The 15,251-nt window shown below is 51.4% G+C and overlaps 1 protein-coding gene across 2 annotated transcripts in view; it reads right to left on the bottom strand.

Moving 5' to 3' along the window:
* The window catches only part of FLNA (filamin A), a 57,713-nt gene that overhangs the window by 24,457 nt on the left and 18,005 nt on the right, over positions 1-15,251 (bottom strand). For both annotated transcript variants that reach the window (XM_027838927.1, XM_027838928.1), the window contains exons 11-27: positions 14,017-14,140; positions 13,368-13,504; positions 12,734-12,927; positions 11,934-12,047; positions 11,704-11,847; positions 10,408-10,531; positions 9,842-10,002; positions 9,264-9,354; positions 8,829-8,998; positions 8,137-8,254; positions 7,608-7,870; positions 4,813-5,410; positions 2,608-2,781; positions 2,298-2,460; positions 2,004-2,164; positions 1,212-1,382; positions 226-349 (exon numbers count right to left, since the gene is read on the bottom strand). In XM_027838927.1, the coding sequence (XP_027694728.1) occupies positions 226-349; positions 1,212-1,382; positions 2,004-2,164; positions 2,298-2,460; positions 2,608-2,781; positions 4,813-5,410; positions 7,608-7,870; positions 8,137-8,254; positions 8,829-8,998; positions 9,264-9,354; positions 9,842-10,002; positions 10,408-10,531; positions 11,704-11,847; positions 11,934-12,047; positions 12,734-12,927; positions 13,368-13,504; positions 14,017-14,140 (3,031 nt within the window). The remainder of the gene's footprint in view (positions 1-225; positions 350-1,211; positions 1,383-2,003; positions 2,165-2,297; positions 2,461-2,607; positions 2,782-4,812; positions 5,411-7,607; positions 7,871-8,136; positions 8,255-8,828; positions 8,999-9,263; positions 9,355-9,841; positions 10,003-10,407; positions 10,532-11,703; positions 11,848-11,933; positions 12,048-12,733; positions 12,928-13,367; positions 13,505-14,016; positions 14,141-15,251) is intronic.

Raw genomic sequence — 15,251 nt, 5'->3', positions numbered from 1 at the left:
CCCATACCCCTCTGGGGCATGCTTGCCAAATAACCCTTCCTGATTATTCTCCCTATTGCTAACTGTGCTCGATACCTCCTTATCTCCAAAAGCCCCTCGAGGAAGGGTAGCATTCCTTCAGGATGGAGACTCTGTCCATCCGTCCCCCACCCCCCATCTGCCAACCCTAGTCTCCCTGCTTTCTAAAGCAGGCTGGCTTCCCTCCCCACCCTAGGGCAGACTTACCTCCTAGGAACCTCCTCATCTCCATAGAGCACGGAGATGCTGTAGGGGCCTTCCCGGCTGGGCACATAGTTGACTGTCTTTGTACCATCTGCATTGTCCACCACATCCACAGGCTCTACTATCCCTGTGGGATCAGAAGAGAATATATGGGGCATAAGGCTGGGTGAAGAAAATGGGTCAGGCTGCTTTTTGCACCCCACCCTCCCCAAACTCTCTCAGCATTACTTCTGCTCCCACTTGGGGCCAAATGCCAACTAGGCAGTGGGGCCAGCAGCTGGCCCCTGCTCAGGCCATTGGGCCAAAAATAACCTTCCTATCTTTGTCACCAGGACTCAAAGCCTGCCTGGCTTGTACAGGCCTCGTTCTCCCTTCCTGAAGCTGAAGCCATTTCCATGTAGCCAAGTCTCCAAGTCTGGTCAATTTTGCCCGACCTGACTCCAAATTCCCCTTCCAGCCTTATGCCAGAGGACTTTTATAAAAGTCATACATTGGCACCTTCACTGGAAGCATTAGTCCTTCTCTCCCCTCCAAGTGCTGTCCATTTGCTAACCCACTGACTCTACACTAAGCCTTTCATAACTGTACCCTTCAAACTCTTACAATGGAGCCACCCATGCATTTTTGAGGCAGTGGGGTGGTATGGTGGATAGAGTGCTGGGCCTGGAGTCAGACCTGAATTCAAATAAACCTCAGACACCAGCTGGGACTCTGGGCAAGTCACTTAACCCCTCTCTGCCTCAGTTTCCTCATCTACAAAATGACGATCATAATAGCCCCTACCTCTCAGAGTTGTGGGGATCAAATAAGGTAATATTTATAAAGCACTTAGCACAATGCCTGGCACACAGTAGGAACTTAATAAATGCTAATTTCCTTCCTTATGGCACTTGGTCACTTAAGCCCATGCTTTGGAGGCCCTCCTGTACCATGTAATGGCTATTATGCAACCCACCCACCCCCACCTAGACAGCTGCCTGTGTACTTACCCTTAGGCCCCTGCACCTTGACCTGGAGTGGGGCCACACCAGCCTTACTGGTGTCAACCTGGAAGGACTGAGGAACATTGGCACGGACCACCCCAGGGCTCAGCCCAGGCCCTGAGCACTTCACTTTGGATGAGTCGGTTACATCATGCACAGGAACCTTGAATGGGCTACCTGTCAGGGCACAATGAGGAGAGGCCCAGGAAAGGGTGAGGGAGCATGAGACACCAGGCCCCAGGGCCAGATGGGGCAAGGTCACTCACTTCCATGCCCCAGCTGGCTTCCCTCTCTCTCCCACGTGGCCAGAGAGTGGCAGCAGAAACCTAGAATCTCTGCACGGAAGGCCTCTAGGGAGCAGCTGCCTCAAGAGTGCTCCTCATTCTAACTTAAAATATTAGAAAGGCCTAAATTTACCTTTCAAGTTTCCAGTTACTGGTTTAGGTTCTGTCCCTTAAGACAGCCCTTCAATTAACTTTTAGACAGCAATCACACCTCCACCTAAATCTTCTTTTCCCTGTTCTTCTGCCCCATTGTCTTATGTATGGCACAGAGCTGTGGCTCTTCTCTGTCCTGACTGCCCCCTCTAGATGCTTGCTCACCAGCTTATCCATGCCCTTCTTAAGCCATGGTGCTCAGAACTAAACTGTGTACTCCCCATGAGGCTTTGACCAGGGCAGAGGACATCAAGACTCTCACCTTCCCGGGCCTGGAAGCCCTGCCCACTCACACTGTACTTGTGAGACTCTAAACCCCCAGATTTTTTCAGGCACACGCTTTAAACACAGCTCCCATTACCTGGCACCTGGTGGCCACCATAGGTCACATTGAGGTTGTAGGTGCCTGGCTCATAGGGCACATACTCCACGGAGCAGCTGCCATCCTTGTTGTCCATGCAGGACATCTTGGCTTCTGATGGGCCTTCCACAGCCAGACCAAGGCCTCCTGTGCCCGCACCCCTGGAGGCCCCAAGGAAACAGACAGTGTCTACCCAGCTGAAAAACTTCTGCCATGCCATAGCTTCCCTCCACCCCCATCCTCCAGGTACATCAAGGCTACCAGTAGGCAGCGGATCCCAGCTGTCCCCTGTACCTGGTCTCCACAGTGAATTTGTTGGGCTGGTTGGTGGTACCGCTCTGGATGCCTGGGCCATGAACACGTACTCGGGACGGGTCACAGCCCTCAGTCACAGGCACTCGGAAGGGGCTGCTGGGCACAGGGCTGCCATCATAGGTCACGTCTACTGAATGGACCCCTGAGCCAAGGGAAGGGGGAAGCAGTGGTTGACTCTGGAGGAAGCAAGGCTCCCACCTTCCACCCCCCAGGCCCTAGGGCCCTCTCCCAGCAAGCTTCACTGCCTCCTCCTCTCTCCTTCCTAGAGGCCCACACCCCTTCACTTTACCTTCCTCATAAGGTGTATATTCAACTTTGTAAGTTCCGTCTCCATTGTCTTGGATATAAGCATCAGTCAGGTTGCCCGAGGGATTAGCAACTCGGGTCTTGATGTGGGGACCCCCAGCTTTGGTGAGGGCCCGAGCGTCCACATTGAACTCTGTGGTGGCTTCTCGGAACACCCCTGCAAAGGTGTAAGGAACTGTGAGGGGAGGGTTCTGGCCAGGGACGTTGTAGCAACCCTCAGGCTCTATCTATGCAGAAGTGGAGCTGAAAGCTAGGAAGCTGCAATCCCTTGCCTTGCTTGGAGCTCCCCACAAGTGGCTGGCTGCCTTTCAGCAATGCTAAAAACAACTGGAGCTGGCCCCACCACCCCTGCCACAGACACAATGGAGACATAAGTGGGATATGTAAAGGGAGGTAGAAAACTCTGGCTGAGAAGGGGGAGGGAGGTGCAGGCCCAATGCTATAGGCCTGCCCACCTCTGTCCACTGCCCAGGAACGGGGAGAGCAGTTGTGGTGAGGAAGTCCTCTCTTTTAAGTATGCAGGTAAGCCTTATAGCCTGAGCACCCCCAGTGGCATCTGGCACCTGAGACAGGGCTGCAGAAAACACCCTCACTACTAACCTTTGTCTTACAAATGGGCAAAAATTCAGCTATATAGCTTGCCCTAGTCAAGGGTTAGGGACAATATGAAAAGAAGCAAGGTTTCCAGGCCTAGGCTAGGAGCTCTAGGCCACCGACAGTCTGGCTCCATTGAAATGGCAAGAGAGAGTAGGGAGGTAGGGGCCCAGCTGCTCAGGCCAACCCACCAACCAACACAGGTCAATTGGTTTCCCTCTGGAAGCTGTGGTTTCCTCACTGGAAAGGATGAAGTTACTGACCAAGTCCCTTCCCCTCACCTACTTGCCTACAAAATGAAAGTGCTGGACTTGTCATGTTTCCAGGTCAAACCTTAGCCCTGCCAACCCCACCAGAGGACTTGTACATATGCTGCCTCTCTCTGTCTTGATTACCAACAGTAATGGAACAAACAGGAAGAGAGACTACAAGCCACCAAGCTAATCCAAGGGTTCCCCAAGATGAGAAAACAGGCGGAAACCCTGGATCCCAGGGGATTTAGAGTCTGTATTCCTCAGCTTGCCAGTGGCTGAAGCTAGATTTGGAGTCAGACACGATGGAAAACGCTATCCACATTGAAAGAAAGAACAGAAGGACTCTGAATGTAGATGGAAGCATACCATTTTCACTTTATTTTTTCATGGTTTTTTCCCTTCTGGTCTATTTCTTCTTTCCCAACGTGACTAATATGGAAACGTTTGCACAAACGTAACCTATATTGAACTGCTTACCATTTTAAGTAGAGAGGAGGGAGAAAATTTTGGAACTCAAAATTTTGTAAAAATGAATGTTAAAAATTGTCTTACATGTAACTGAAAAAAAAAGTATTTAAAAAAAGGAAAAAAAAAAAGATTTGGAGTCAGAGACCCTTGCTCTGACGTATGACCTGGTGCCCCCAAGGTGGCCCTCACCTACCTTGGACTAGCTGATGGCTGAGGTCTCTGCCAGCTCCACAAACTAAGAGCTGATGCCACAATAGATGAGGGCCAGCTTAGGTGCCCAGAATTGTAGAAAGGGACCTCGTCAACCATCTTCTAGGCTGATCTAACCTTCCCCCCACCCCACCCCCCATTCCTGCTTCAACACCAGAACAGGCCCAGGGGGTGAAACATGCAGTGAAGGGGACCCCAGCCCACTCTGGGAGTGTCCTGACATTGCTGGGGCTCCACTCCCTCCCCATCTGCTCTGCCCTGGGGGCCCAAATCTCTTCTTCAAAGGACCTTGCCTTCAAAAACAGATTTCAAGTGCCCTCAACCTCCCCACTACCCCCAATTCCTTAGGCTCTGTACTCAACAGCTTAAACACTTCAAGCCTTCCTCCTGTGACACTTTGTCCTTCTGGCTACTCTCCTCTGGACACTTTCCAGCTGATCCTAACCTGGGGACCCCAGAAGGGTACACGAGACTCCCAAAGGAGTGTGAGCAAACAAAGTCCAGCAACTCCCTTGTCCTAGAAGTTGGCTGGGCCTCCCAGAAAGCAACCCTAGACTGACCTCAGCTTGCTCTTACAGCATGCCTCTAGGAGACAAAAGAAAATCAGCTTCCCACAACCCTAGAAGGGAGGGAAGAAAGCTGCCCAGAGACATGGGGCTTACCTTTGCCCTCCACACCAGGCCCATAGCACTTGACACCAGTGGTGTCAACCGCTGGTTCTACCAGGAGTTTGCTGGGAAAGTTGGGGACCATCTGGCCTCCATACTTGATGGTGATGGTGTAGACCCCGGGGTAGAGAGGGATGTAGGTGATGGTGTAGGTGCCGTCCCCGTTGTCTTGGATGTGTACCTCTGCCTGCATGCCCGCATCAGAGCTGATTTCGATGGTAAGCTCGGCACTACCAGCATTGGAGCAGTCCACGTGAAACTGACCTGCTTCACCTGCTGTGGCTCGCTCCAGGCCAGGGCCTGAGCACTTGACCTTGGAGGGGTCAAAACAGGGGGCCACATGGGCCTTGAAAGGGGAGCCTGGGATGTGAATGTCAGCAAAGAGGATGTTGATGTTGTAATCCCCAGGTTCTGTGGGCAGGTAGGATACGGAACAGGTGCCATCCCCGTTGTCCAGGCACTCTATCTTGGCTTCACATGGCCCCTCTACTGTCAGGCCAAGACCTCCTGTGCCTGCTCCCTTGGTATCAATTGTGAAGGGAGCTGGGGAGCCAGCACTGCCCCCCTTCAACCCAGGCCCAAAGGCTTTCACCTGCCAAGGAAGAAAACAGGAAAAGGGAAATGAGGCAGGTAAGGTTGAGGCAGGTGGGTAGCTGACTAACACACCCTAGAGGACTCCAAGATTTTCACCAGCGAGGAGAATACAGCCTGAGAGTGAGAAGACCCTGCTTCTAGTCCTGGTCCTAACATGGGTGAGCTGTGGACTCTTTAGGCCTACCTTCTCAGCTGTAAATAGGACTAAGCATAGCTAGGGACTCATAAGGCTCTCACACAGGGCCTGCAGAAGTCGAGAGACAGTAGTTGCTTTCTCAAGCAGAAGGTGTTGTGGTATTACTCACATACATTCTCTATTCTCTAAAAACCGACCAGGAACATTGGATATATTGGTGGGAAGGTCTGCTCTTGTTCAGCAATGACGCTGGCTAGATATGACCATTAGCTGACATTTGTGGAGACTAGAAGCAGCTGGTCATAGCACTGCCTACAAATGTACCCTCAAAAACCCCTCACTTGAACTCTCATCTTGTATCTCTTCTCTCTTTAGCAGTTAACTCCCTGAGAAGGCCATCTACAATCAATGCCTCTACTTCTCTCCTGTTAACTCTACAATCTTTAGCCTCATCATTCCATCAAAACTGTCCTCTCCAAAGTTACTCATGATCTTGGTTGCCAAATCCAATGGCCTTTCCTCAATCCTCATTCTCCTTGACCTCTCTGACACCCCTGACACTGTTGATCACTCTCTCCTCCTGGACACTCTCTTCTCTCTAGGTCTTGGGGATACCCCTCTCTCCTGGTTCCCCTCCCACCCCTCTGACCGCTCCTGCTGTCTCCTTTGCTAGGTCCTCTTCCAGATCACACCCTTTAACCATAGGTGTCCCTCAGATTCTGTTCTGGGACCTCTTCTCTCTATCCTACTTCACTTGGGCATCTCATTGGTTCCCATGGATTTAATCTCTATGCCAATGATTCTCAGATCTCCCTTTACTGCCCCAATCTCTCTCCTAAGCACTGGTCCTCTATCACCAACTTTCTATTGGGCATCTTGAAGTGGATGTCACGTTGTTGTTGAGTTGTGTCTGACTTTTCATGACCCCATTTGAGGTTTTCTTAGAAAAGATACTGGAATGGTTGGCCATTTCCTTCTCCAGCTCATCTTATAGATGAGGAACTGAGGCAAACAGGGTGAAGTGACTTGCCTTGGGTCATAAAGCTAATAAACATCTGGGGCTGGATTTGAACTCAGGGAAGGCGAGTGTTCCTGACTCCACGCCCACTGCTCTGTGCACTGCAGCGCCACCTAGCTATCACGTAGGCACCTCAAAATCAACATGTCCAAAACTGGACTCACTTACCTTTCCCCCAGAACGCTCTCTTACTCCTGTCAAAGGCAATCATCCTCCACTCACCCAGGCTTGAAACCTCACCTTGGACTCCCCACTCAAATCCATCCCTCAGATCCAAGTTGTTACCAGGGCCTGTCCATCTCACCTCTGCAGCAATCTTGAATATCCCCCCTTCTCTCCCCTGACACTGCCACCCCCCTGGTGCAGGCCCTTATCATCACCTCATGCCTGGATTGTGGCAGATGGCCTCCTAGGTGGGGGTGAGGTCTATCTGCCTCTAGTATCTCCCCACTCCAATTCATTCTCCATTCAGCTGCCTGGGGCACTCAAAATTCCAGTGGTGCTCTATTACCTCCAGGATCAGATAGAAATGCTTCTATTGGGTATTTACTATCTGACCCTTTTCAACCTCTCCAGTCTCCTTAAATGTAACTGCCCTTGTACTCCCCACAAAGATAACCCTGTTCTTGAGGGCCCTCACACAGGACAGTTATCTCCAGGATCCTCTTCCTCTTTCCCTCGGGCTCCTGGCTTGCCTTAAAACTCAGCTCAAATCCCACCTTCTGCAGGAGACCTTGCCTTTCGCCTCTGAGATGATCTTTCCTTTACTCCGTATGTATCTATTTACATGTTGTCTCTCTCGTTAGAACGTGACCTCCTTGAGGGAGGGGACTGGCTTTTGCCTTTCTTTGTCTCTCCAGAGCTTAGCTAAAACAGTGTTGTCTGGCACACAGTAGGAGATTACTAAATGCCTATCTACTGACACCTTAGTGTCCCGGCAGTTTGAGGGCTATTAGGTCCAGTGAACCAGGGTGACACGTGGTTTCCTAAAGGCCCTTTCATCAGGCCTGAGAGCTGCGTAGCTATTGGCTAGCTTAGTACCTTGGTGGGGTTGGTAGGTGGCACAGCCTCCACTGGGAAGGGGCTTCCGGGGACCGGAATGCTGTCATAGGTCACCTCCACTTCATAGGGGCCCTCTTCTCGGGGGATGAACTTGACCACACTGTTGTCTGCATTCAGGCCTGGCTCCACCTTGCAGGGCACCACCTTGCCAGAGGGGCTTGTGATCTTAGATGCCACCTTGCCCTGGCCCCCTGCACCCTTGGCCTTGACTGTGAATTCCTGGTCTTTGCCGACTTCCACTTCTGTGGGGGAACAGTAGGATATGTGTGTATGCGCGCATGCGATTGTGCGTGTATATGTGCAGACCCCACACAAGGCTCAGGAGCAGATCTTTGACTCCCTCCCTCCAAATGCGATCAATGTGGCGGGGAAAGAATTCCAGCCTCCCCTAAACCACATGTATGCAGTCTCTTGGGAGGACAGAGTCTTGGGGAATGTCAATCCTCTGGAAAGGGGGCGGGGTTTCCATGGGATGAAGAGCCACATAGCCCTCCTCTCAAGTACTCACTGTCTCCTAAGCCGGACACCTTGATCTTGCTGAGGTCCAGGGTCTGGGCCACACCCACAGAGAAGGGACTCTTGGGGATATGATCCCCTCCATAGGTCACATTCACACCCATGTTGCCCTGGATTGGGGGGAGGGAGGCAGCAATACTCAGCCCTTAGTTAACATCTGCTAAGTTCTTAGTAGAAAGAGGGCTTCTTCACTCCCTATGCCAGAACCCTTAGAACCTAGTTGTAACATTGCAAGAAAGCAAGAGGCCTGCCTGTTGGCCCAAGCTCTGCCTGTAACTCATGAGGTGACCTTGGGCCAATTATTTTCTTTCTCTTGGCCTCCTACCCTCTCTTAGATAAAATGAAGTAGGAGGTATTTAAGTGGCTCCTTTCTCGTACAATCTTGGGATTCTTGGCTCTGAGGCAAGGATCGCTCTGTTGCCCATATCTCCTCATTGTATAACACAGTGCTTAACAAATAGCACTGAACTAAGTGCTTAAGTAATTAATTACTTATGGTCCTCATTCATGTTTGCTGAAATTTGTAGAGTTTAGAATCCAAAGGCAAATTTGAAAACCATAAAACGATTGCTTAGAGTTAGGTCTAGTGGTACATTCTACAAGTTGGTTAAGATGTCTGCAGTAGGGATGGAGAGCTGGCACTGCCATCCCTAGAGGCCCCTGGGCCAGAGCCACAGGGCTTACCTGCTGCAAGGGGACATATTTGACGGTGTAGGTATTATCATGGTGATCAATGACATCAAGATCCCGAACAGCCTCCCCTTTGGCTGGGCCTGTGAACTGGACATCCAGCTTGGCTTTTCCTGCTGGCTTGGCATTGACAGTAAAGTGAGTGGGTTTGCCAAGCTCCACACCTGACGAGAGAAGCGATGCCATGGGACGGCTGGAGCAGCTGCATTTCCTTTGGCATTACCCCTCAGATGGGACTCTTGGGGACATGGTCCCCTCTCTTGCCTCAGTGCTACCTTCCCTCCTTCCCTTCCTGTTAGGTGGGTTAAGATGGACATACTGGCAGACCCACTGCTTGGGTGGCACAGCCAAGGGGGCAGGAGGCAGAGGCTGATGGGATAGGCCCCTCTCTTCCTGAGCTGCCAAATCTCTCCTAATCCAGTCACTTACCATTCCTGCTCAGCCCGGGGCCTTCAGCCTTCACTTTGCTGGCATCATGGGCAGGGTCGACCTTGATTCGAATGGGGCTAGTAGGTGTGGCCTAGAAAGAAATAAGATGTTAAGCAGCAAGAAACTCCAGAAGGTCTCCAGGGGGCCACAAGTCTCTACCTCCTCTGCCCAGGTGTTCAGATTTAGGAAAGGAAAAAGAAGCCAGTAGCCACTCTTAGGAGTTTCAAGAACAGAGGCTAGACAGAGGTAGGTATTAACTGAAATTTGCCTCTTGCAAGAATGGAGGAGAAAAGGATGGTTTCTGGAGAACAGAAATGTATGCTTTCCTCTTGGTGGGGGAGAGGACTATTGGTGCAGAGTATTGCATACAATGTCGGGGGGGCGGTGTTGCTTTGTATTTGGAAGTTTGCTTTGGGGTGGGGTATGTGAGGAAATTCTAGAATGTCAAAAAAAAAGTCATTTTTAAAAAGGAGAAAAAAACAATGCATTCAAGAATGAGGCCAGATAGGGGGAAAAGGTAGAGAAAATATGGAATGGCTTCTTAGATTTGAGCTCAAGAGGCTGTGGGTACCTCTCACCTGGTTGGCAAAGAGAACCATGATGGTATAACTGCCTGCCCCCCGAGGGGTGTACTTGACTGTGAAGGTGTCATTGTCATTCCGGATGATGTCAAAGTCAATATCCGCCTCAGCTGGCCCCACCACTCCTGGGGCACACTTGATGCCAATGCTGACATCACCTGGAACAGGACAAGGGCAAAGCTTAGAACAATATTGGCCAGATGTCTTCTCTGGCCCCTAGCTAGGCCAAGGCCACACTAGAGCCAACTTTAAATTCCTTCTTGTTCAGTAACCTGGGCCGAGGAGGTGGAAGCCAAGGCTTTTCCTTCAGGCTTATTTTTGGGCCTATGGAAATATGGGGCCTTGGAGAACAGAAGCTTCTAATGACACTTCCTTGGGCCCCTTACTTTTCTCCCTGACGGGGCCAATAGAAGGTTGTAGTGATGCACAAGGAAATCTAAGAAGGAGAAGAATCCCATCTACTCCACCCCACTCCCATCTTTATGTTAGCTCCCCAACAAGCCTCCAACTCTACAAACTACCTCCACCCCACCCCACCCCACCCCACTCCCAAGGTCACTCACCCTGCCCAGCTTCAGTACAGTCCACAGTGAAGTAAGTTGGCTCGTGGGCCTTGAGACCAGTCTTGGCCACTCCTGGCCCATAGACTTTTACCTTATTAGGATGGCTTCCTGCTCCCACATTTACCTACAAAGACAGAAGAGGAGACAAAGGGGGAAGATGACAGGCATTTTAGATGATGAGAAGAAAGATGGGGTACATTCCATGTATGGGGAAATATTTGTACACACACAAAGGTGGGAGGTGACCATCTCCTCCAGGCACTAGGACAGTCTGGTCAGAAGGTAGAGTCAGTGAGGGGAGTCATGGAAAATCAATCTTGAAAGGTAGGCCAGGGGATTCATCCCAAAGGGGGTTTGGAATTGCCAACCTGACCAGGTTGGTGGCCCAGACTCCAGGAGGTAGGAGGCAGCCACTGGTGGAGGGTTTTTCAGCTGGGGAAAGAAGGGGCCAGGCTTGTTTGTTCCTTATTTAGGAAAACTGTTTGGGCAGCTGGGTGGAGATGGGTGGGAGAAGGGAGAGACAGAGGCAGGAAAGCTCCTTCATTCAGGCCACTCTCCTTCAAATCCTTAACTGTCTTCCTTTAGCTCAGCTGATGCTTCTGAAGGGCCTTTTCTGGTCCTCTTCACTCCCATTCTGGTGCTCCCTCCCTCCCCAAATTATCTTACATTCACTCATTTGCTTATATCTTGTTACCACCCCTACCCTTACACCACTCCAGAGGGAGGGTAGAGACTGCTGCTTGCTCCTTTGTACTCCAGGCTAAGGGCCTAGCACTAAGTAAGAGCTCAATCAATGTTCACTGGATTGAATTCCAATATAAGATGGGCATCAGGGGGAAGAAAAGAGCTGCCTAGGGCTGCTGAACAAGCATAAGTTCAATGGGAACCAGTGACATGACCACTGCTAAGATCAAAAAAATCAGTTGGCTTGGCCCCAAGAGGAACTAGAGTGCAACGTCGGGGGAACAATGTCTATACTGGCAGACAAGGCTGAGGAAATGGTTGGTTTTCTGGGCCTCAGCTTCCCATCTGTGAAATGGGAACCACAGCAGAGCAGTAGAGTGAGCTGTACTGGGCAGGAGAGGCCCTAGCTCAAATCTTCACTCTAATGCTTAAATAGGAGGGGGCTGGACCCAAGTCTCCTCTGGCTCTAAACTCAAGACTCTTGTGACCCAACATGGCTGACTCCCTGCATGATCTTAGCCAAGTCACCAAACCTTTCTAGGCCTGTCTCCTCTTCCATTACCCACGGTCCCCAATTTCAGCCCGTGCAGAAATGGGAGGAGGGAGGCTCACCCGGTAGGGGCTGTTGGGGATATTGACCCCTCCCCAAGAGACCACAGCTGTGTGCTTGACTGCTTTCTTTGGGACATAGGAACAGCTGAAGGTGTTGTTGCCATTGTCCTTCACGGTGACATCCACGGGGGAGCCTTCACTGTCCTGAAAGGGGAGGAGAAGCAACTGAGCTCAAACAGTTTCTTTTTAGGGCTCCAATGCCAGCCCCTTGCTACTCGGCCCCATCTCACCTGCACTTGGACTTTGAGAGGGGCCTTGCCACCGTTCTTGGCATCCACAGTGAACTCGGCTGGTTTATTGATAGCCACACCAGTCTTCTCCAGTCCTGGGCCCCGAGCTTTCACCTAAAATATGTGCAAAAAGACATCAGACCCAGAGTCCCTTCCCTGAACAGGCTGAGAGAGTCTGGAGCAGTCAACTCCCCCTGACTTCAGCCCTGAGACAGCTAGCACAGCTAAAGCACGAGGCTTTCCAAGGAAGCTATGAGAGTGCCCACTGAAATCCATCCCTTCTCCACCAGCCTGGCCCAGGGACCTCCAAAAGCTCCTCTGGGACCCACAGCGGGTAAGCCAGGGTTCATAATTTGCATGCAGTGTGGATTTAATAAAATGCTTGTTGGATTGAACCCCATGGCCCTGGCACTGAGTTCCCTACGCCTTGGCAGCAACTTAGTGGGAGTGGTGCCTCTCTCCTGAAAGGAAAGGGGCAAGATGATCAAAGAAGGCAACTGGGGCAGCTTCAGAGCAATGCTGGCTGACCACTGAGCCTGGCTGCCACTCTGGGACTCTCCCAAAAGCTATCAGCTGCCTTTCCCTCTAGCTTTGGCCTCTGCCCAGGCCCGAGGATAGACCTGAGGCAAACATGGAAAAAAGGATTGGGCCACATGGGTGTTTTCAGGAGGGGGTGATACGTGAGGCAGGAACCCAGCGGCTGAAAGGCCACAGGCCATGCCCACTGCAGTAAGGCAAAGCTGGCCAGCCTGGTCCCCAGCAGGCCTTGGGCATCTTCCTAGGGCCCAGCCCTCCCTCACCTTTTCTGGGTAAAAGTCCTTGGGGGCTGCCTTGATATCAGCCATGAATGGGCTGAGTTTGATGTCTTCATTGTTGCAGAGCACATGGACAGCATACTCCCCAGCCTCCTGTGGCCAGTAGCGCACATCACAGGAACCATCGCCCCGGTCATCACACTCAATCTTTGCCTGTGAGGGGCCCTCCACTGAGAATCCTGGGTGGCGGGGGGGAGGGAATCATGGCAAAGCAATTGTCTGAGAGCCTGGATGAAACGGCAGCAGGCCTGCCTCTCTGAACAAAAGGCCTTCCAAGGCAGAGACTATTTCTGAATTCCCACTATCTGAAGGGGTCTTAGAGGGCCCTGAGTTTGAGAGAGGGCAAGTCTCTTGCTCAGACACACAGTAAGCGAGCCAGGGTTTGAACTCATGTCTTCCACCACCCTGACACCCCAAGAATTCCTCTTTCTCTGAATCGAGTGCATGCCATTCTACTCGGGAACCATTTGACTGAGTAGAGGACCCCTTCACGATATATTCCCAACTTCTCTGCTAGGCTAGGGGGCATCCTGTAATGGGGCTTCATGCCACTTCTCTGGCCTCTTGCCCACACCCCAGTTAGGGCAAATCTTCCCGAAGAAGGTGCCTTCTGACATACCCAAGGTGCCAACGTCATCCCCAATGGCCTCGACCACGAAGTCAGCTGACTTGCCAACCACGCCACCCTCCAGGCCAGGGCCCCAGGCCCGAACCTTCTGGTTGCCGCACTCCGTGCCCACCTTTACTTCAAAGGGGCTACCAAGAGGACACACATACACACAGCAGTGAGGAAAGCTGAATTTCTTCCCCCCTGCTTCCCCCTAGATGAGAAGGGAGACTTTATCCATTTTACATATGAGGCGTCTAAAGCTCAAGGAGGGGAATGGCCTTGTTATCAGGTGGCAGGTGTAGGAACCATGGTCAGATTTGACTGACACAGTAGGTTGTAAGAGACAGTACACTGATCTCTGAGTTAGGAAACCTTGGGTTTGAATGCCACCTCTGTGACTTGGGCAAAGTCACTTTGTCATTCCAAACCTCAGCTTCCTTATTTATCAAATGGGGAAACACAACTGCCAGGGTTGTATTAAGGCTCAAAGGAGACATACGTATGTATATAAATGTTATTGATACACACCGCTGTCATATGGGGATCATTTCTTGGGCTGTAGGGGTTCTACCATGTGACCTGATTTCCATTTTGTTCAAACAAGGAAGTCCAGAGGGGACAGACATCAGTGCCTGGTCACTGCCCCCAGCCTCCTCACCTCCGGGAGATGTTCTGACCGCCCCAGGTGATGGTGACTGTATAGTTGCCAGGGACGGGAGGATAATACTCAAAGCCATAGACGCCATCTCCGAGATCCTTCTGTTTCACCCGTTCTTCACCCTCTATTGGGAGGAGGGGTGGAGAAGAACAGTAGATGAAATAGAGTCAATCCCAAAGTATTCCAAGAACCCCAGTCCCCAGCATCCATCTACCCTAGTCACCCTGAAGAGGCCCCAGTTGGCGCCTGGGAGAATTGCAGAGTGACTTCTTACTAGCTGTCCAGAGGTTTCCATTTCTGATGTCTCCGGAAGACATTTTTACAAAACTGCTTGTCATCAAAGACCCCCCAATCTGTCTCAGCCTTCTTTCCTACCACTGTTCTCTCTGCTTCCATTCTGGCCAAGCTAGACTGCACTTTGCCCTCCAGATCTGTACATACTGGGAGGGGCCTTTCCTTATACCACCCCCGCCCCCCCAGCCATCTTTGTCTCACTCTTTTCATTCTTAAAATACCCCTAACTCAAACGCCACTTTCTCTGGAAAAGGAAACTGTTCCATATCCTTCCAGCCCAAAGCAGCCTCAGGCCTCAGATGGCAAATGATTTTGCATCTGTCTCTCAGAGGTCAGCATCAGGAAATGTTGGACATCAGAATTATCTGTGTTGGTGTCCTCTTCCTCAACCCCCATCCCCACAACATGACTGTAAGCTCCCTGTAAGGCTGAGGAGATGCCTTAGCTTCCCCAGGACCTCCTATAACACTTAGTCCAGAGTCATCAACCAACGGACAGAGGTCCAGGGGCACTCAGTGCCAGGCAGAGGGGATACAGATTCAAAAACCAGTCCTGGCCCTCAGAAGCATCCACTGGACAGGAGCTACCCCAGCTCCCAGCAGGGGTGGGGAGAATGACAGGAGGGACTGGAAGTAAACCTCAGGTACAAACAAAGCCACTGGGACCAGAAAATGCCTCTTGAACATGGTAGCATTTGCAGAAGATGAAGGGGAGCAGGGAGGGGAAGAGAAGGGAGTTTCCTAGTCTCAACTGCAGCAAATGTGCACCCTTGAGAGGGGTACAGGCCCATCCAGGGGCAGGGAAGGGACTTCATAAATTCAGTATCCATCTGAACAGTGGCCTGAGGTCTTCCACCCTGGATGGGCTCATCCCCTGCCCTGCACTGACCCAGCCACCAAGTGACTGTAGCTTCTGTGAAGGGGAACCCATTCTCTTTTGAA

This window comes from Vombatus ursinus, unplaced genomic scaffold, assembly GCF_900497805.2.
Source record: "Vombatus ursinus unplaced genomic scaffold, bare-nosed wombat genome assembly UNPS02014831.1, whole genome shotgun sequence".
NCBI classification, from domain to species: Eukaryota; Metazoa; Chordata; class Mammalia; order Diprotodontia; family Vombatidae; genus Vombatus; species Vombatus ursinus.
This window is presented reverse-complemented; position numbering and strand designations above follow the sequence as displayed.